Source organism: Diabrotica virgifera, chromosome 5 (genome assembly GCF_917563875.1).
Source record: "Diabrotica virgifera virgifera chromosome 5, PGI_DIABVI_V3a".
Taxonomy (NCBI): Eukaryota; Metazoa; Arthropoda; class Insecta; order Coleoptera; family Chrysomelidae; genus Diabrotica; species Diabrotica virgifera.
Genome location: NC_065447.1, coordinates 36,193,298 through 36,215,586, shown reverse-complemented (window position 1 = coordinate 36,215,586; position 22,289 = coordinate 36,193,298). Strand labels below are relative to the sequence as shown.

Sequence of the window (22,289 nt, the reverse complement as noted above, 5' to 3'; positions counted from 1 at the left end):
TTTTCCTTTCTTCTCCTTCGTACTTCTCTGAATTTTTTATTCTGATTCTGAAACCATTTGCTGGTTAGGAAATAAAAGAAGCAAAAATGTTCACGAAAGAAAGAATGATCGTTGAACAGAAGAGTAAATTGACGGGTAAGTATAAGGCCATAAAAGGAAAATTTATAATAGTACAATATTTAAAAAATAGTAAAAGGGAGATACAATACAAAAAGAATAGGATAAACGCAAAAACGTACTAAAATAACTAGTAATAAAGAACAGTTAAAAAGTTCTGTGAATCACTACACCAAAATAGAAAATATAACAGCAGAAGTTTCTGAAAAAACGTAAGAAATCTAAGATAAAAGAAATAACAAAAGAAATGGACGAGGAAGAAACTGAAGAAACAGGGACGGAGGGAACCATAGAATAGATAATAGCAAATGGAAGACATAAGAACTGATTCAGTGAGACAGATAAAATTGATCCCGAAATAATAAAGCTGATAGAGAAAGTAGGAAAGAAATGGTTGTTGGAAATGGTTGAGAAAAGCATGGAAGACAAATAATACGGGAGAAGATAACTTACTCATCCCAATTCCCAGGAAAAAAAGAAAGAAACGAAGAGAAGCCAGATGCGGAAACTTCAGAGATATGCTGAGGACAGGGGTAGAAGAAAGACGAAATACTAGAAAACAAACAAATAGCATTCAGGGCCAAAAAACAAACAGTTTTCAACTTTGTCTCTATTCTTCTCTGTTCCTGTTATTTCTTTATTTATATTATTTCTCTTTATTTTTTTCTTCTTGGTCTGCTGTGGTCAGCCTATTTTGGTAGCCTTTCTTCTTTTCTTATATTTGTTTTTTTACTGTCCACGAATTATTTTGCTTTTAGAATTATTTATCTGGTTATTTTACCTTCTAATTGCTTAATTGCTTCTAATTAAATAATGGTCTGATCCATAGATGGCTCCTCTGCATACTCTCGTTTCTTTCGGCTTTGATAGTAATTGATTAAATATATTACCTCTGATAAAAGAAGCAAACTATATGACCGATTTTTTTTTTTCAGAACGATCTCCTTAAAGCTGGAGAAAGCCCGACACAAGCTAGAAAATTAGGAGATAGAAGAAGCTCTTCTCCTTTCCAAAATGGAAGAACTGAGCTGCTGCTAGCTGCAGAAGACAATAATAAAGTGAAAACAACGGCCATTATAGAAAGCAATAATAATAAATTGAGCATTGATTTAGAAAATAGGTAAGACTTTTTCTATAAATATATACTTTGATCTAACGGCATTTATATTTTCTAGATATTATTTTTTGACTTTAATCATAGTCTAGTCGTCAGAATTTCTCGAGATATTCTATTTGTTTATAAGCCAAAAAATTGTTTATAATTTTAAAATATTCCTGAGGCCGCTTAAATAGTCTAATTTCAATTCTGTAAAGTACATTAGATAGGTACAGTATCTTTTTATACAAAAATCATATCTGTTCGCTAAACTCAGACGCAACTTTCTAGATATTTTAGTCTGTAATTTTGCCAATTTTAGTAAAATTGGCAAAAAATAATTACTAAATTGTTAATAATCACCAAATAGTTAGTAATATTGCCAATTTTTGCAAAATTAGCAAAAAACAAAAAAATTATCGACTAAAATATCTAGCCAGTTGCGTCTGAGTTTAGCGAACCGACATAGTTATTCTTATGTATCATAATTATTGTGGCTTTTATAGCGGCCGCAAATTTTTAATTAACAGTTCAATTGTTGCTAAACTGTTCATTCAATTTCCATCGGCTTCTGGAATCGTAATCTATACCAAAAGAGCTTTTATTCTACCAAGTTATTTAATTCTTGATAAACAATTACTTATCTAAAATTTTAGTTGAAAATTAAAGATTTAGTTGGAAAAACCGGCATTTTCCGAGGAAAGTTTTTGTCGAAGTAAATCGGAAAAAACACGTCTCTATGCAGAATTTAATTACGGGGAATTTTTATTTGGGTGTTTTTGGTGTAAAGTTAAAATCTTTGGAGTTATAGAGCAGAAATTGAAAAAAACACGATTTTCGGGCGCCATTTTGTTTATAAAAAAAGTAGCACACTATCTGCGGACTTTGCATACCTATATTAATAATATATACAAACATAAGATTCGATTCCAGCAATAAAATTGCTGGTAAATAGCTTTTCCCAAAAATGGCCTGTTCTCCGATAATCTGCCCAGACTACTAGTGTTATTCCAAATATCGGCGTAGATATATTTTCGCCGAATGCCCTAGTAATTTTTATTTGTAGGTAGATGGTAGAAATAAAATAAAAAATAATAAAATCTGGAAGTGAATTATATGCACGTCTGAAACTAAATTTTATATTTATTAAAAACCACATTTTAAATGTATACTTTTCAACAAGCCGTGGTTGAGATTATATCTTGTTTCATTAAGTAATGCTAAAACTGTTTAAAAAGGATTATGCAGCACACTGAATATTATATATATTATCCCTTGACACCTGAATTCCAAATTAAATTAAAAAAAGAATGTGTGTGTACTTTGTACGCACGTAAGAAGTTATACTTCTATTATATGATTTAAACGAAATTAATATACTTTTTATTTATATTTTGTTTAAATATTAAACTAATTTATACTTACTACTTCTCAAACATTTTTATTAGAACAGTGCCAAAAATTAAAATAATAAAAGAATAAAACACACACAAACACATTAAACAAGCCACAAATGATGTCTGAACATTAATTGTCGAAAATTTTTTTAACTAAATACGTATTTTCTGAAAATACAATTATATAATAAATATACTTACAATCATAAAATGTATTAAAAAAAACAAAAAAGAAAGTTTCTATTGGGACTCGAACCAGCGCTGATAAGAGCGGTTGGTATTGGAATTCATTCGCCTTCTCCGCCTAGCCACGGACACTATGTGTCATTATTTACGAAGATCGACTAACTAAACGGATTAAACTTGTGATATTTTGATATTTTGAAAATTGATAAAATTATTTTAATTTTGAATTGAAATGATTTAGAATTGAAAAAATACAACAAAACATAGAGTAAAAAAACAATATATTAGGTGAATATTGATAGAAATTTTGATGGTAATCAAATTATATAAATAAAAGTATTACATACTATGTATTTTGGCAGATCAAATAGGTAGGTTTATACCCATGATACATTAACAATTATTACGTACCTGTTTCTTTTAAAAACTATTTAAAAGTCACTACAATATTAGAAACTTTTTTGTTTCTGTCCTCACAACAATAAAACTAATATATTATACATTTGTTTACCTTTACCTTTACCTCCAAACCACAGCTGCCATATCGGATAATTTTTGACATGTCATTTGAACATCCAATCAGAACAAAGTTATAATGCGCATGCGCCGGGCTGATAGGTTTTAACATATAAAAAAATCACCCTCTATCGCCGGTAAAGAAGTATAACTTCAAAAATATGCGCAAAATGCTATTCTAAGTTTAAAGCCATTTTTTTTAACTCCGTTGATCTAATTTCGTTTAATTTTTTTTTATTTTATACAGTGAGGACTTTTAGGTTGGAATAAATTAATTTTCTCGAGAGTGGTCGATTTTGGAGATAACTTCCGAAACAGGTCGCTTTTTATTTTTAAATTATGATTTTTTTGGCTGTATTTTTGGAAAATAAACATGTTTTTCTATTTTCCGACATAAGTAAAATGTATTTTAAATTAAATAAATTACATACATACTTCCTTCTGTGTCAACTAACTTATTCCAAAAATTATTTTTTGGCCACCCTGTCTAAAAATTTATGTTAATGTATAATAGCACACGACTCCCATTGTCATTTACCCACACCGTCACTAGTATGATATAATAATAATATATCAGACAAAATCATAATTGAAAAATAAAAATTTACCTGTTCCGAGACGTATGTATCTCAAAATCGCCCATTTTCGAGAAAATGAATTTATTCCAACGTAAACGTCCTCACTGTATGTGGGGTTCTACGAAATAATGCTTAAATAATATACTTTCTAAGAAATGTGAACATTTTTCCCTTAAACGGGTTGTAAAATTAAAGTTGTTAATTAGTCTATTTTGAAACTTGTGAAATTAAAAATAAAATAAATGTATATTATTTTTGTGTACTTTTCAAATATGCAATCGGATTTGAAAATTTCAATATACAGGGTGTTTTTTAGGGCCACAATTACTTTATAGTTGTTTTATTAATCCAGACCTCGTTTTTTCTTGTGAATAGTAAATGGGTTGTTTGTGTTTCTCAAGTTATGAATGGAGAAAGAAATGAGCAAAATCGATAAAACACCCTGTAAGTCAGTTACAAAAACCGTTAGAGCCAATAAATGTGGTATAATCTAGAACCGCCTCGGTGATCTCTATTCACCATTTAGTGAAAATGAACAATGAACCACTCTAATATATGCATCCTGTGTATATGTATTGTGTATATACGTCCTGAACCATTTTTTGTCAAATGAAGAATTTTTATGATTTCAATTTAATTTATCCGTTTTCTCTACAATCTAAAAATATCTAAGTTTTTATTTTCGTAGTCAGGTACTCGTGTTTGTTTTAAATGAGTAAAGAAATAAAAGCATCATCAGTAGTACAGATTTGCCAGTTTGATAACATTGAAACTAATTAACAAGGAACAATTTTTGGTAGCATAAACACATAAGTTGTTTCCCACGATTAACATACAAATATAATCACAAAAACTTATAATGCCGTCTTTCCATGCAAACGGAAGCTTCTTCACACTTCAACTGCCACCGTAATTTTAGGTCTCCTTGAAGTTGAAGAATATAATATGATGTACATGTATCTAGTTGCAATAATAACGACAGTAATGGGAATGTCAAGGTCTATCGATTAAACAGATATATTATGTTTTATTTATGATGGATTAGATGATCAACAGTAGATACATTTGGGTCCGTGGATGTTTACCTCTGGGCCAAATGATGTTGACAAATAATAGACGAGATCAGATTAACTTTTCCTTTCAACGGCAAAAACCACAATTAGGCAAATAAATGACCGTTTTGGAGTGTACTTAATTTTCTTCGTCACGATGGATTTGCTTTTCTCTTACTATCTGCTTCACTCAATCCAAGAAACGAAAATGACGAGAGACATAAGAATTCCAAGAAAATATTCCAGGATATGATATCTACAGAAATGACTTTAGAATAAACTCAGGAGACACAGCAATCTTAGTCAGAAAAGGAATAAAACACATCAGAATGCCCACACCTAATGGATTGCAACCAATGGAAGCAACAATAGTCAAAATAGAAACAGAAGGGAAAACCATTAAAATAGTATCAGCCTACCTACGTGAGATCATACGTTCTAATCCAAAACGAAGATCTAAATGCGGTCCTGGACACAGAAGAACCCACAAAATAGGTGACCTAAACGCAAGATCTCCAAATTGGCACGACAGAACAATAAACAGGAATGGAAGAATACTATGTAACTATCTATACTAAAATCAAAATAAAGATGCACTAGAAATAAACAAATCAAGACGTGTAGAATGTTACAAGGAGCACTTCCAAATCATGATTTACAATGTACCTATTACCTATACAGTGATCACGTAAAGGTTGGAATAAATTCATTTTCTCGAGAATGGACGATTTTGGAAAAAAATCCCGAAAGAGGTCAATTTTTATCTTTAAATTACGACTTTTTGGCATATATATCATACTAGTGACGTCACCTATTTGGGCGTGATGACGTCATCGATGATTTTTTTAAATGAGAATAGGGGTCGTGTGATAGCTCATTTGAAAGGGAATTCAATTCTCTATTCAGTAATATAAACATTAACATAATTATTTATACAGGGTGTCCAAAAAAAACATTTTTTTAAATTAAATTTATTGACAAAAAGAAGAATATGTGTAATTTATTTAATTCAAAATACATTTTACTGCTCTCAGAAAACAGAAAAAAATGTTTATTTGAACAAAAAATCATTCCTTTTCGCTTAAATTAAATGCTCAAATTGTCAAGAGGCAAGTGGGTGGCTGCTTTAATATTAAATTTGCAAAAAACAATATTTATGTGTCAAATAAACATTTTTTCCTGTTTTCTGATAGCAGTAAAATGTATTTTAAATTAAATAAATTACACTAATTCTTCTTTTTGTGTCAATAAATTTAATTCAAAAAAAATTTTTTTGGACACTCTGTATAAATAATTATGTTAATGTTTATATTACTGAATAGAGAATTGAATTACCTTTCAAATGAGCTATGACACGACCCCTATTCTCATTTAAAAAAATCATCAATGACGTCATCACGCCCAAATGGGTGACGTCACTAGTATGATAGATATCCCAAAAAGTCGTCATTTAAAAATAAAAATCGACCTGTTTCGGGATTTTTTTCCAAAATTGTCCATTCTCGAGAAAATGAATTTATTCCAACCTTTACGTGCTCACTGTATATATTGTAAATACCAAATCATGATTTACAAAGTTTATACATTGTAAAGCATGATACGGGAGTGCTCCTTGTAACATTCAACGTATCTTGGTTTGTTTATTTCTAGTGCTTCTTTATTTTGATTTTAGTATATAAGATAAAGGCAGAAAAATAGTAATCTGGCCGGAAGAACCGACTTACTTCCCCGAGGGAGACGCACTTCAAACACATCTGGACGTGGCCATTCTGCACAACCTAGAAATACTCTATGATATAAAATCAGTACCGTAAGGGAATGGAAACCACAACAAAATCATATTAACTATAAAAGGGTAGGAACAAAATCTACTCCACACATACTAAAAGAAGAAAACAAACTGGCAAATGTTCAGAAGGATAGTCAGTGAAAATATTGGCTTAATTCCAACAATCAACTCTGCCAACGAACTTGAAGAAAAAGTAGTGGAATTGGAAAGGTGTATACTAAAAATATAGTTGAAAGAAGCACAAAAACTGAAGAAAAACGAACTGTAAAAGATAGATTTACATCGACTGTAAAAGATAGATAAACAACAACTTAAAAGAACCTTTAATTTAAAAAAATAGAATGAAAAAAGAGCAAACAGAACTAGAAATCCAAAAATGCCACAAGGAAATAGCTTCAGAACAACACAACATTTTTTATGTAGTTTTGAACAGTGCTTTCAAAAGTAGGAAACTACTTTTCATGAGTTACAATCTTCTTCTACTGGATCTACAGACTGCATACATACACGTCATTTTTTATATAAGCTAGGTACATTGTTGCTAGGAATATGTTTTTCGATAAAATACTTATTTTTTGGGTTATTTGCAAAAAAATTCGGTTTTTTGTTGAAAAATGAACTTTTTCACTCGCAAAGAACTCGAAAAGTATTGACTTGTGAAAAAACTCTATAAACAAAAGTTGTTTAGAATAAGTCAGTTTATCCACATCCGGACTTATTTTCAAAATATGCTTTTTACCCCCGACAAATGACTTTCACCCCCATCACTATAAGGGTTAGTCCAAGTGAAGTCGAGGGTAAGGGGAACATGGAAATGGAAGGTGACACGGACAATTACACGGTATCGCCGTATTTCACGTTCATTTGATGACCTAAAAATAGCTATTATGGCTTTGTTGGTTTGATGAGAGTTTGCAGACTCGATGTACCAAAAAAACACATTTATGCAGTCGGAGGGTATTTCTTAGATATTGAATACAGGGGACGTATTACTTTGTATACATTTTAGTTGCATTAATTTTATTTTATTACACTGTTTTGCGCTTTAACAACCTTTATACCGAGTAAAATAGTTTTTTTCTCCATTAATAATATAATTTACTGGCATTTGAAACTGCATAGAAAGGTTATTTTATTTTATACAAGGTGAATTATAACTATTGACGCATATAAATGTTATCAATATTTATATTAGACCGGGCAGTATAGTCACCCCCGCTAGCGAAATTATTCCGATTCGATTTTTTTGCACAAACTTACTCAAAAAGAGGTCCTTATAACATATTCACAGGGTGCCTGGAGGTGCCGTGGTCGAAAAATTGTTTAAACAATTTTTTTAAACAAATTCACAAAAATCATTTTTTCATTTCGAACAAAATTTGTTTAGATAAATTGGCTTATTCTGAGCAAAAAAGGTCTCTTGTCATTTTTTTTTCTAAAATTGATTGTTGTCGAGTTATATGCGATTAAAAATTTGAAAAATGCGAAAATGGCCGTTTTGAAGGCTTAATAACTCGATTAAACATTATTATTATGAAATTCAAAAAGTCACCAAATCATGTTTCAATTCCCTTCTTCAAGGTCATGAAGAGATTTTTGTTATTATTTTATTAGAAAGCTGTTATTTTTAATTATTAACAATTAGCGCTATAGTCCAGGGTGTATCGTTGCCCCCGTTAGTGAAATTATTCCGATACCATTTTTTTGCAGAAACTTACTCAAAACGAAGTCCTTTAACATGTCCACAGGGTGCCGGGCGGTGACGTGGTCGAACAATTGTTTAAACAATTTTTTTAAAACAAGTTCACAAAAATAATTTTTTTACTTCGAACAAATTTTTTTAGATAATTTGGGACAGTCTGAGCAAAAAATGTCTCTTGTGATTTTTTTCTAAAATTGATTGTTGTCGAATTATACGCGATTTTAATTTGAAAAATGCGAAAATGGTCATATAACTCGACAACAATTAATTTTAAAGAAAAATCACAAGAGACCTTTTTTGCTCAGAATAACCCAAATTATCTAAAAAAATGGTTCGAAATAAAAAAAAGTTTTTGTGAATTTGTTTAAAAAACATTGTTTAAACAATTTTTCGACCACGGTACCACCCGGCACCCTGTGGATATGGTATAAGGACTTCGTTTTAAGTAAGTTTCTGCAAAAAATGGAATCGGAATAATTTCACTAACGGGGGCAACGGATATATCCTGGACTACAGCGCTAATTGTTAATAATTAAAAATTACAGCTTTGTAATAAAATAATGACAAAAATCTCTTCAGGACCTTAAAGAAGGGATTTGAAACTTGATTTGGTGACTTTTTGAATTTCATAATAATAATGTTTAATCGAGTTATTAAGCCTTGAAAATGGCCATTTTCGTATTTTTCAAATTTTTAATCGCATATAACTCGACAACAATCAATTTTAGAAAAAAAATGACAGGAGACCTTTTTTGCTCAGAATAAGCCAATTTATCTAAGAAAATTTTGTTCGAAATGAAAAAATTATTTTTGTGAATTTGTTTAAAAAAATTGTTTAAACAATTTTTCGACCACGGCACCGCCCGGCACCCTGTGGATATGTTATAAGGACCTCTTTTTGAGTAAGTTTGTGCAAAAAAATCGAATCGGAATAATTTCGCTAGCGGGGGCGACGATACTGTCCGGTCTATATGGGATTAGCTACAGTTTGGTTGTAATGACAATTAAGTTGGATTTATAGTTTGACGTAGCGTAGACGTAGACGCAACGGAGACGGAAGAAACGGACTGGAGACGGAAGAAAATATTATGTCAATTTATAGATCGACGTAGCGGAATTTTTGCGCATGAGTAGAAAGAATGACTTAATTTAACAACATAGCCTATGCTATAAATTATAAATTATACGAACCGTAAACAAACTTTGTGTTTATTTATTTATACTATTATTTATTATAATATATAGGTATCCGTTTTGCTGTTACATGGATTAGGAAATACACGAAGGTATGCTCCTTAGTGCCGTGGTATTTCCAACTATTTTGTTTCATTTCCTAGTCTTTAAAATGTTTAATGTTTATTGGATTTACCTATCGTATATGTGTGGATAACCCAGAATTAGACTAATAAACAACTCATATTTATCTGAAATATTGAAACTACACCAAGATTTATTTTTATTAAATTAATAACTTAAGGCCCGGTCTTTTCACCTCCGAATAACTATTTATTGGAAAGTTTATCCGGCAAATAATTAACAAAATTCGAATATGTTAATAAACACCTTAACCTTACAAAATGGATGAGGGCGTGTCCACTTTGGGCTTTGGGTGACAGAACAAAATTCTTGATTTTGATTAGCCAGACATAAGAAACGCACTGTAAAAGATAAAAGTTGGTGAACTCTTCCGTTACGTTACGTTTCTGTTACGTTCCGTCAGGCGCTTGCGTTCATTTATAAACAAGAGTACACAAAACTCGGTGTTGAACTTTTCCAGTGCGTCTACGTTACGTCTACGTCTACGCTACGTCAAACTATAAATCCAACTTTACAGTAAAAACAAAAAAGGTAAAATGGCGAAAAGTGAACTGTGATTGTGGAAAATTACTAATCTTCTTCTTCTTCTTCGTGTGCCTCGGCCTTTAAGAACATTGGCGACGATCACGGCCCATTTTACTTCGTATGCAGCAGTTCTGAAGAGTTCTATTGTTGTTTTTTCCACTCCACTGCTTTAAATTTTTCAACCAGGACGTGCGTCATCTCCCCGGTCCTCGTTTTCTTCCACTCTCCCTTATCTAACCAATCGCAATCAATGGCGGTTTCTCGCCAATAAATTGGTTCTGAATATTAGTAAAACACAAAGTATCCGTTTTAATTTGTATCAAAATATGGAAGATGTTGTTATTAAAGTAGATCAAGAAAGCATTACTTCTTGTCATACAATTAAATTTTTAGGCATAAACATAGAGAGCAAACTTGATTGGAGTTACCACATAACTGAACTTAATAAAACCCTCAGCAGAGCTACATATGCCGTAAGAGCAATTAGACAAAATACAAATTTTTGTGTGGCAAAAATAGTTTATTTTGCTCAATTTGTGGCTCAAAAACGAGCAATTCGAGCACTATTCAACTTAACATATAGAACTTCATGTAGACCTCTCTTCAAAGATCATGGAATAATGACGCTCATTAATATTTATATTTATAAGATGTCTCTACTTATACATAGAAAACGACATGAATTGTTAAAACCTTCTGATATACACAGTCACAATACACGCAGGCAAGATATAATTCTTCCCAATTATAATTGTAGACGTACTCGAAATGGTCCATTGTACTCCGGTATTAAAGTAAACAACCATTTGCCCACTGGGATTAAAGCACTTTCAATATGTAAGTTTAAAAAAAAAATTAAAAAATTGTTAGGTCAATATGTTTTTTATAGTCTGGATCAATTCTTTTTAATAAATTTTAATGATCTAGACCGGAATGGGACGTTTCGATGCCGCCGGTTCATCGCCGGCCGTTTCGATGCCGCCGGTTCATCGCCAGTCCATTTCATCGCCGTCATATCTCGCATTTCCTAGAATTCCTAATTAATACTAAAAATAACTAATAATTGTAACTGTCGAAAATTCGGAAATATATCAGATATCGATTAATTGACTGTCTATGAATCGGCCGGCATCGGCATCGAACTGGCGGCATCGAAACGGCGGCGATGAAACGTCCTAGACCCATCTAGACGGTTCCAACGCTTAGGCTAAAATCACATATTGTTCTTGTACAAATATTTTTGTTAAAATTATATTTATTGTAAATTTGTGATTTTTTGGAATAAAGATAACATTAGATTTTTTATTTGTCTTTCCTTTATAGTGTTGAGTATTCCTTTTTCTTTTTTCCTCGTTCTTAATGTTTCCATGTTTGGTACTTGTTGTGTCCATGATATTTTCAACTTTCTTTTTGACATGATTTTTGTTTTTTTTTTGTGTTCAGTTCCATTCCAATCCTCTCGCAGTACTGCGTAGTGCAATGTGCAATCAACAAAAATTTCTCTGCTGTCCGCAAAGAGTATTGTATCGTCTGCATATTTGAGATTATCCACTATACCCCAATCAAGGAATACAAAATTTTACGAAAACCTCCAAAAAAATAAAGGAAGGATGAAAATTTGGGAATAGGTAGTTGAAATTGTCTATTATTGTATAAGAAAAAGTTTACAATTCTACATCCCCTCCATTTTACAAAAATTGGAAAATACGCGGTGAAAAATTTTTTCTCGGGGGTGAAAAAAAAACACGTTCAAAATAAGTCCGGAATTGGATATAATGACTAATTCTAAGCAACTTTTGTTCTATAGAGTTTTTTTTACAAAGTCAATACTTTTCGAGTTATTTGCTAGTGAATATGTTCATTTTTAACAAAAAAATAACACGTTTTTGGACGGTTTTTCGGAGATAACACAAAAAGTAAGTATTTTAGCAAAAAAAATTTTCTTAGCAAAAATATAGCACATAAAAAATTTCAAAATATGATGTAGGCGTGAGGTCTGCAGACACAGTAGAAGCAGAGTTCCAGCTAATGAAAAGTAGGTTCTTCTTCGTCAAATTCCAAATCGGATATTTCAATGTGAAATAACCAAAAGACGGAGCACTTTTCTGGGAAAATTCATTACAACTTTTTTAAAGTGTTAAAAATAGGTTTATTTTTGTTTTTTAAAATAACTTCTAATATTAAAAGTAAGTGAGTTACGCTCAAAATATTGTTGGCCCCTTTTATTTTTTTAGTAAAAAAATGGCGAAAATCACCACCTAATTAGCTTCTCAAATAAAATTAATCGTTTCCGCTCCACAAGTTACTTTATTTATGTATTATTTCTATTATCTATAAGATTCATTGGTATAAAGTGCTCAGTTTTGAAAAAAAATGGGGTTTAAAATAAAACATTTTCTTTTACTTTGAAAAAAATCGGAATTGTTTATGGAATTAACTTAAAAATTATTAGTCCATAATACCAAAAATCTCAAAGAGTAATAAAATGTACCTTTTGCTTTTCTGAATATTTTTGATTTTTTGTTTTCTTGTTAGACAAAAAATGGTTATGCTAGGGCTGCTCCAAATTTGCCTAAACTCGTGATTAGTTACTCGCTCAAGCCATTTTAACTACATATTTTTCAAAGGAAGCACTTTGAACCGATAAAACTTACAGATCATATAAATAATACATAGACAAAGTAACTTGTGAAGTGGTAATGCTAAATTTTATTTGTGATGCTAATTAGGGGGTGATTTTCGTGATTTTTTACCAAAAAATAAAAGGGACCAACAGTATTTTGAGCCTAACTCACTTACTTTTAATAAGTTTTTTTTAACAAAAATAAACCTTTTTTTTAACACTTTAAAAAAGTTAAAATGAATTTTCCCCGAAAAGTGCTTCGTATTTGGGTTATTTCACAATGAAATATTCGATTTGGAATTTGACGAAGAAGAACTTACTTTTCATTAGCTGTAACTCTGCTTTTACTGGGTCTGCAGACCTCATATATACACATCTTTTCAATTTTTTATAAGCTATATTTTTGCTAACAATATTTTTTTCGCTAAAATACTTACTTTTTGAGTTATCTCCGAAAAACCGTTCAAAAACATGTTTTATTTTGTTAAACATGAACAACATATTCACTCGCAAATAGCTCGAAAAGTATTGACTTAGTGAAAAAACTCTATAGAACAAAAGTTGTTTAGAATTAGTCATTTTATCCAATTCCGGTCTTATTTTGAATGTATTTTTTTTACCTTCAAGAGGGGGCATGTTTTACCTCCATGTTTTACAAAAATGGAGGGGAGGTAGAATTGTAAACTTTTTTTCATATAATAATAGACAATTTCAACTACCTATTCCCAAATTTTCATCCTTACTTTATTTTTTTTGGGGTCAGATTGTTCTTTGATCGGGCTACTAATGTTCCGTTAATTGATATGCCTTCATTGATGAAATTATAATATCAAACATTTTATCACATGCATAAACAATCTCAATCGACATACTCTCGATTTTTGGCTTAGGAATGAAAATAAAAGCAACTTATCTTCAACCGAAGATATCTTCAGTATTCAGCCCAAATTCATTAAATAAATTGACCGGAGTCAATAAATTGAAGCATAAGTAGAAAATTTTCATGTCTGATTAAAGAAATTTAATGACCCTGTATATTGGGCCTCTCCTTGAAGAGGTTGTTACACCGATTTTTTTTTTTTCATAACAGCAAACAAAGATAATGAGTAGATATTTTCATATTTCTTTTATATGGATCTCGCAGCCAACTGGCTTGGCTATAGATAAATTATTCATTTTATTAAGCCGCGAGCCCACGTACCATTGTGTATGGTGTGTATTCTAATTCAGGAAACCAGACATGGGCTTGACAAGAATTCTAATGAATTTCTTTGACTTCTGAGCCAACATAAAACTCTCAAATCCGACCTTATCTGCAGTCGAATCTCTCGGGTGAGATATGGAAAGTTTTGAAGGGTCTGGGAATCATCTTAAAATTAAGAACGGTGTTTTTTCGAGTGGGCACTTGAGATTTAACGAATTAGTGCGACGTGTGATAGATAAGGGCTTATAGGGATGTTCTGTCGAACTCAACTGCTTGCCATAAAACGGAAAACTTAAAAAGGTCTTGAACGGAAATGTGCGATGCCATCGCGGCGAACTTCTTTCTAAATATGTAACGTATTTTTTAATGTATTATGTAGATATAAAAAATGCATAGAAATGTATACATTCATCACTTGTGTTTTCAAAATTTATACATTTTAATTTTCTGTAATATTTATTTTTGAATCTTTGAGAAATTGTCATTTTCAATCAAATATTTATGGAAACAATAATTAATATGTATTTCCTTACACTAGCCATTGTTCTGCAAAGAAAAATAATTACCTATTAGAAAATGTAAGAAGACCAGTGAGTCAACATGATTGTAACGAAATCCCAAGATCTACGGACAATAATTTTGCAGAGGAATTCTCTCTGTAGACCAAGTGGTAAATACCTGTTTTGGGTTGAATAAATTGTATACGTATACGATCCCATTTTTCACTTCGCAATAAATAATATTACATATCAGTAGTAATTGCACAAGAGCTCTAAAATTCTATATTAATTTTAGAGATCGAGTGCAATTTGTTGCGATTATTTCATGAATAAAACTGTTCAAAACCAAAATTTTATTGTAATTTATTTATGTAAGTACAAATTAGTACAATTAAACAAACAGTTGTTATTAATATTAATTTGACGGTTGAAAGTCATCAGTTTTATAATTTTTAAAACATTAATTGTCGTTAATGTCATTGAATGTATTTTTTCGTAGCAACGAAGGGCATCTGACGTAATATACTTGACGACGCGACTAGAAATTATAAAAAATTATCGGGTATAATATCACAAGAGACTGAGAATAAATTGAAAATAATGCGACAGTTTTTCGAAAATTTGTTGTCTGGTAATAGACACGAGAGCCCGCAGGGCTCGAGTGTCTATTGCCCAATGACAACAAATTTAAGTAAAAATGAAGCATTATTTTCTTATTTATTCTTACTGTCGTGTGATATTCGTAAGATTATTTTTTAATACGTATATTATGGATATTTTCTTAAATGTGACAGTTGTCAAAACTAGGAAACTGGTTGCCTTTAAACAGAAACAATCTACATAAAAAAATTCTATCGGTAATTTTCTACAGTAGATAATTCTCAGTATAATTTTAATCTTGTTGGACAGAATTAAACACGTGATCAAATATCTTACTATACGATTGGAAGTTAAAATCATCAAAAAATAATCGTTTTAATTTAGATTTCTGTAGCTTTCTATTGGTCAGAATTTCCTATGAATGAAATAATCAACGATAATTTCCCTATGCGGACACTTCAAAAAGGGGGTTAAATTTTTTATTAAACAATTTGGGAAAAAAATTAGAAAAATTCATTATCTACGAATACCTCGGCGGTTATGCATTTAAAAAAAATGGCGAAGAAAAAATTGTATTACAATAATTAAATTTCCTACAAGACAGAATTAATTGCAAATTGAAAAATTACAAAAGGGTCAACAATCAATGTTTTTCAATAATCCTTTTCAGGTATTTATAAAAGACACGGAAAGCGTTCAAAATTTACACAGAAAATATTTTTAATATAAAATGAACACTATACAAAATTAAAAAAAAAAGTTAATCATTCGAATCATTGAAATTCGTTTAATATGAGAGCCAATTTAAAAAAATATCAAAATTGGTCTACTAGGTGAGATAATTGAAATTTTTAAGCGCGTCGCTATTTTGAAGGCTTTATTCCATTTTTTGAGACGGCTGAAATTGCTATCCTCCGTTGCCTCTCGTCTATTTTTCTGTATTTTTTAAGTTTTATATTAACATTTTAACCAGATTCTATAAAAGAAAAAAAGGTGAAAATTAATATCTACTTGGCACAACAAAGGTATTTATTAAAAAAACAGATTACCACTTTTACCAGAAGTAAACCGAAGATAATATTGCCACTTTTATAATATTCACATATTTTATTAATAATCATGTTAATTATTCTCTCGCTAACATTAATTTTTTATTTCAGGTAAGCAATCTTGAGTGTTCACAATTAAGCAGTAGTAGTGAGTATTATAATTAAATGCTTATGGTCATTCTAACCATACTCCGGTGTAAATATTTGAGAAGGTTATACCATCTTCTCGGCGCGTTTTGATTCAAATCAGTCTTCTTGCAAAGCCTCTTTGATATAGGGTAGACACCGAAACACGGTGTCAGAAGATGGCAAGCGACTAGATTTGAATCAAAACGAAACCGATTATTTTCATTTTTGATAAATCTATTTGGAAACGCGCCAACTCGCGACTTTTAATGACAAACATTTTCAAATTAAAATGTACACGGCCAATTCGTAACTTTTCTACTACCTGAACCTGCCAACTCGAAACCTTCTACAGGTGAATTCGAAACCATGGATTAAATCTAATACCTCAGGTAGTTAGGTTAAAACATAAGAACTAAATTTGAACAGTAACGGATTAAGCCAACGCGGGGCCTATCAATTATATTTTACTTCAACTCATTTTAAAGCTACATATTTCAATAAACTAATCGGTTCTTTTTTCAGTTTTTTGGTAAAATGTAACTTATAGACGAAAATTCTTAAAATCGGTTATTTTTCATTTAAATTGTCAATAAATAAATAAATTGAGTAAAAATTGGTCACATTTACATAAATTCTGTTATTTTGTCCATATAGAAATTAAAACAATTGTTACATATATAGTAGTTACACTGAGTGTCATAACAACCGAGTATTTTTACTCATTTCTTTGGGCTATTTCACGTAATATCGAGATAGAAGCTTTATTTTTACATATGTAAGTTATTAACGTTTAACTCTTAATTTATAGTTTTATAAACCACAATTAAGTATAGCAAGATTTATAAAACCTTGCTTGAAGCTTGAGAAAATGCTTTTCTTCTTACTGATAGACAAAAAATATCAAAAATGTACATTTTTGACATCAAATTGTTGATAACCAACATAAGTGTCTGTTGCTACTCAAAAATATTTAAAAAAAATTTACCGTCAGTATAACAGGTTGCCTTGCAACCAGATGCAGAACAGTACCATAAATGTTTTCCACTTTTTAGCACTTTCTTTAAGTGAAATTTAAAATTATTTACCACCAATAACTTACACCCACGTTCACTCATTACGAAATCTGTTACAAGAATTTCAGCCATTTTCAGAAAATTTATTTGGATTTTCTCTAGTAACGCTTCCAAGAGACAATACATAAATGATGAATACCTTTTACACCACCTTCAAAGAGGGTAATTTATACAAGTACATACCTGAAATACCAGGAATACAATTAGATTATCAACATTACTTGAAAAATGAAAGTTACAAATTCACCGGTAGTTAGTCGGTTATCGAAAAACTATCTGCGCGCCAGAGTTGCCAGTTGGCCTGTAATTAGGATGGGGGATTAAAATAGTTACGATTTCACCGGGACCCATCTATTTGTTTCTGTATACATACCTATAATCAGAAATTTTGATATTATCTGCTCTAATTGTAATAGAAGTTTTGGCATAAGTTTCTACTTGGATTTTTTTAACGCGTCAAGAATTTGCAACAACTACTTGGCCAATGTAAACAATCAAATTTAAACAAAACCCTTGTTTTCCTACTGATTTTTTAATGCATTCATCTCCATTACATGAATATATTACTTCTGATCTCTAAAATAAATTCGGACCAATTTCATGGTGTCATAAAATGAATCGGACGAACGTCATTTCGCCGCTGTCCAGGACACTCGAAGAATTCTTTTGTAGACCCACATTTCGAAGGCTTCGATCTTAATTGTATCAATTTTTATGAGAATCCATGTGTTCCGTCTCCTTATAGTTTAGTTAATTTTGATTTTCGATTTTATTTTACGATGTAAATTCGGGCGGAGGTAAATTCCTCACCAACCAGTAAAAACATATAATCCGACAGTATTTTCTTCACCAAATTTAAAGGTTCCTATTAATCCGGTAGGTATTTTCCTCACCAACTCACTCAGGTAATAAAATAAAAATATAGGTTTAATTTCAGAATGTCTATTATGAAAGCATCCGAAATCCGAATACAAGACATTACTTTCCTTACATTATAATAATAGTTTATAATATAGATAATATGCAAGACGTATAAATTATTATTTAATATTTACTATAATAAGACAGACACTTTACAAAATCCATTCTAGTCATTTGATTAGACTGATATCTTATTAAGGTGATACAGTAGCGATCAACAGGTAGCAAAAACGCGTTCCAAGATTGCGGCTGTAATTTTAAATATTTTTTCGAGATATTTGGCACACGTATTCGTAATATAATAAAGAATGGCGGTACAGAGCCCAATTTGAAAAATATATTAATATGTGGAAGTTACTCTGTAATTAAGTACAATGCTTGCCTGTACCGCCATTAAGAAGAACAAAAAAATACACTTTCTTTAAATAAACTTTTTTATCCGATGCCTAGATTTTGTGTCATTTTGGAACTACTAAAATTTTTTATTTCATTAGTAGTTCCAAAATGACACAAAATCTAGGCATCGGATAAAAAAGTTTATTTGAAGGAAGTGTATTTTTTTGTTCTTCTTAATGGCGGTACAGGCTCGTTTTTTTAATATTGTATTTAATTACAGAGTAATTTCCACATATTAATATATTTTTCAAATTGGGCTCTGTACCGCCATTCTTTATTATATTACGAATACGTGTGCCAAATATCTCGAAAAAATATTCAAAATTACAGCCGCAATCTTGGAACGCGTTTTCGCTACCTGTTGATCGCTACTGTTTCCTCTTAATAAATTTACTACATTTTTTCAATTTCAATTTAACTTGTTTATCTTTGATAGGTTTTGCAATATGCAAACTTTAAATTGTAACATACGTAACTACCTGAAATTCTTTAATTATTTCAAAGAAAATATATATGGATGGATGCGTATTACAAAACGATAAATTAAAATGCGAATGAAAAGATTCGCAAGCATTCGTAATACGAATAACCGGAATAACAGAAGAATTTGCCTCTGTCCACAAATATGGGGAGAATATGGCATTTTCGTCTATATAAGTTTCAACTAAATAATCAACATATCTATCTTAAATTTCATTTCCTGGTTTGCATGGCATTAAATCAAACACAAAACAATTTGATACGTCTTCTGGTTTTATATGTAAGGCCAAAAGTATATTTGAGCCACTTGCCTCTTTCAGAATCATTTTTATATTATGATATTAAATCAAGAGACCAAGATATTTCTATACCAAGCTTAGTGTAGGTGAAATTTACAACCATCTATTTTAGTGTTCGGACACATTTCAATGTCAAAATCTTTAAAAATTTTACTAACATTAAACTCAATTTTGAGAGCTTTAAAAATTTCTGATTTTAACAAATAAAAAATATTGTTGTAAATTTCTGTTTTTTTGTTTCGCAGTAATCAGTATAATAAAGAAATATAATGCCCATTAATTAGCCCATGAATAATGAATAATTGCAATGTGCCATCCATATAATAAAATTCAATGTGGCTAAAAGTCTTATATTTGTTTCACAACTAAATACAATTATCCTACTTTTGACACAGTTTATAAAGAGAAAATTTTCCCTCTTGGTTGTTTTTTGAGCACACCCCGTCAAAAAATTCTTGAACCTCATCAATATTGGAAGGAAGTCGACCAGGCATCATTTTTCGTCGATAATTATATATTTTTTCTTATGTAATTGACAACAATCGTAGTAATTGTTTCAGAAAAATTAGCTGCACGTGCTTGGCGTATAATTTTGCTGGTTTTTCAATTCTCTTTTGCTTTACGTTTACAACAGTTAGAAACAATTTTTCGATCCAACTTCTGACAATCTGGTTCATGATTATGTTGTCGGCTACTTCTAGATATTGTAAAAAAATTTCGCACTACAAGTTGTTTTATCCTCCAGAACACTTCTTCACTTTTTAAAACTTTCACTTTATAAAAAATAAAATTTTCAAATACCAATACCGTGTAAGGTTTACCGCGATCACTTTCTATTAAACATGCCATTTTTGTCAAAATTCCAAAATTCCAAAATTCCTAATTATTAGATATAATTGTAGGTACCTACTGTAATTTAATAGTAGATAAATAATTCAATTGAATGCCTTTTAGTAAAAGCTACCTGAAATAACTGAAATAACTATTTTGGTCTTGGTGAGGAAAATACCTGTGGGATTATGACATACCCTTATAAACGCAGGCAAAAGATTATTTTGGTGAGGAAATTACACCCGCCGGTAAATTCATATCAGTAATTCTTAAAGTTTGGGTAAATTAGTTTCCAGAAATCTCTTAAAAGATTAAAATACATTCATTTTTACCCACATTTCTGGGTAACATTTGTCATTTGTATCATAATCCTCGTCTTTAGAAAGTAGGTATTTGGAAATTAATAGTTAGGCGACTCAGCGGTTATTGTCAGCTTCTGAGAAGGATAGTGATGACGATTTTGTAATTAAGTTTTCCCAAGATGAAATTGTATAGGACATTTTTGTGTTCCCCACCATCAGGGATTTCTGGTGGGAAGTCGTTTTGTATTTTTAGTAGTAGTCAGTAGCCAGCGAAAATTAGATCTGTAAACACGTATAGTAATTAATAAAGAGTTCTATCGAAAAGTGTCGTCGTATATTATTTTAATTTGCTAAAGTCATATTTTATAGCAACGTATACTAACGGTAAACTAATCGTGGGTCAAGACACCATGTTTAGGTTGAATATGTAACAATGGGAAAAATAAGGTCATTGACCAACCTGAGCTTAGTGTTCCTTGTTGTTGTTTGTTGTTTATTGTTTCCACATTTTAATTAATTTAGCTGTTGCGGTTCGGATCATTGGTTGTCTACGCTTGATTTCTGAGGAGCTATCGCCATTGTTGGTTATTAGGGAGCCCAAGTATACAAATCGGTCTACTACTTGGAAATTGGCCAGTTGGTGTATGTGCCTTATATTATTATTTCCCTTTTCTACGAACATTACTTTTGTTTTCCGGTGTTGATCTGAAGTTCAAATTCTTTGTTTATCTCATCTCTAGTACCTATATACATGTCACTAATAAAACATGCTAGTAAAATCTTGTTGCATATCATCAAAAACAGATTAAAAACCTATCTACATTACCAAATACCTCAGGAACAAACGGGGTTTGTAAAGGGTAAAGGTACAAGGGAACAAATCCTGAACCTGAGACAACTCATTGAAAAGTCTAGAGAATTTCAAGTACCTATGATTATATGTTTCGTAGACTACCAAAAAGCATTTGATTGTGTAAGCTGGATAAATCTGTGGTCAATTTTAATAGAAATAGGCGCAACAATGCACCTGGTGACACTTATTAAAAATCTGTACCAGTCTAATATAGCGACAGTATGACTAGATCAGAAATTCTCAAACCAATTCAAGACCGAGAGAGGTGTTAGACAAGGATGCGTGTTGTCACCTGCCTTATTTAACATTTATGGTGAACATGTCATGAGGATGGTTTTAGAAGGATGGGCCGGTGCCGCCGGTGGAGTAACAGTAGCTGGTAGGAAAATCTCCAATTTAAGATTTGCTGATGACACTACACTTATAGCAGCAAATGAGAAAGAAATGTTTGATCTTCTGCGAAGAGTTGAGTACGAAAGCAATAAAGTTGGTCTGAAAATCAATAAAGCTAAGACAAAAATAATGGTGGTCGACAGATTTGACACTATTCAACTGACTAACATATTACAGGAATACCAGATAGTAAACACCTTTGTCTATCTCGGGTCTAGTATAACTAACGATGTTAACTGTGAAGCAGAAGTTCGGAGACGTATTGGTATGGCAAAAAATGCGATGAGTCGCCTAACTCAAGTTTGGAAAGACAGATCTATCTCTCAAAATATCAAGATGAGACTGGTGAATGCCCTTGTAT

At 31.1% G+C, this 22,289-nt stretch overlaps 1 protein-coding gene across 3 annotated transcripts in view; it reads left to right on the top strand.

Moving 5' to 3' along the window:
- The window catches only part of LOC126885685 (protein PALS1), a 667,108-nt gene that overhangs the window by 390,889 nt on the left and 253,930 nt on the right, over positions 1-22,289 (top strand). For all 3 annotated transcript variants that reach the window (XM_050652389.1, XM_050652391.1, XM_050652392.1), the window contains one exon: positions 1,053-1,237. In XM_050652389.1, the coding sequence (XP_050508346.1) occupies positions 1,053-1,237 (185 nt within the window). The remainder of the gene's footprint in view (positions 1-1,052; positions 1,238-22,289) is intronic.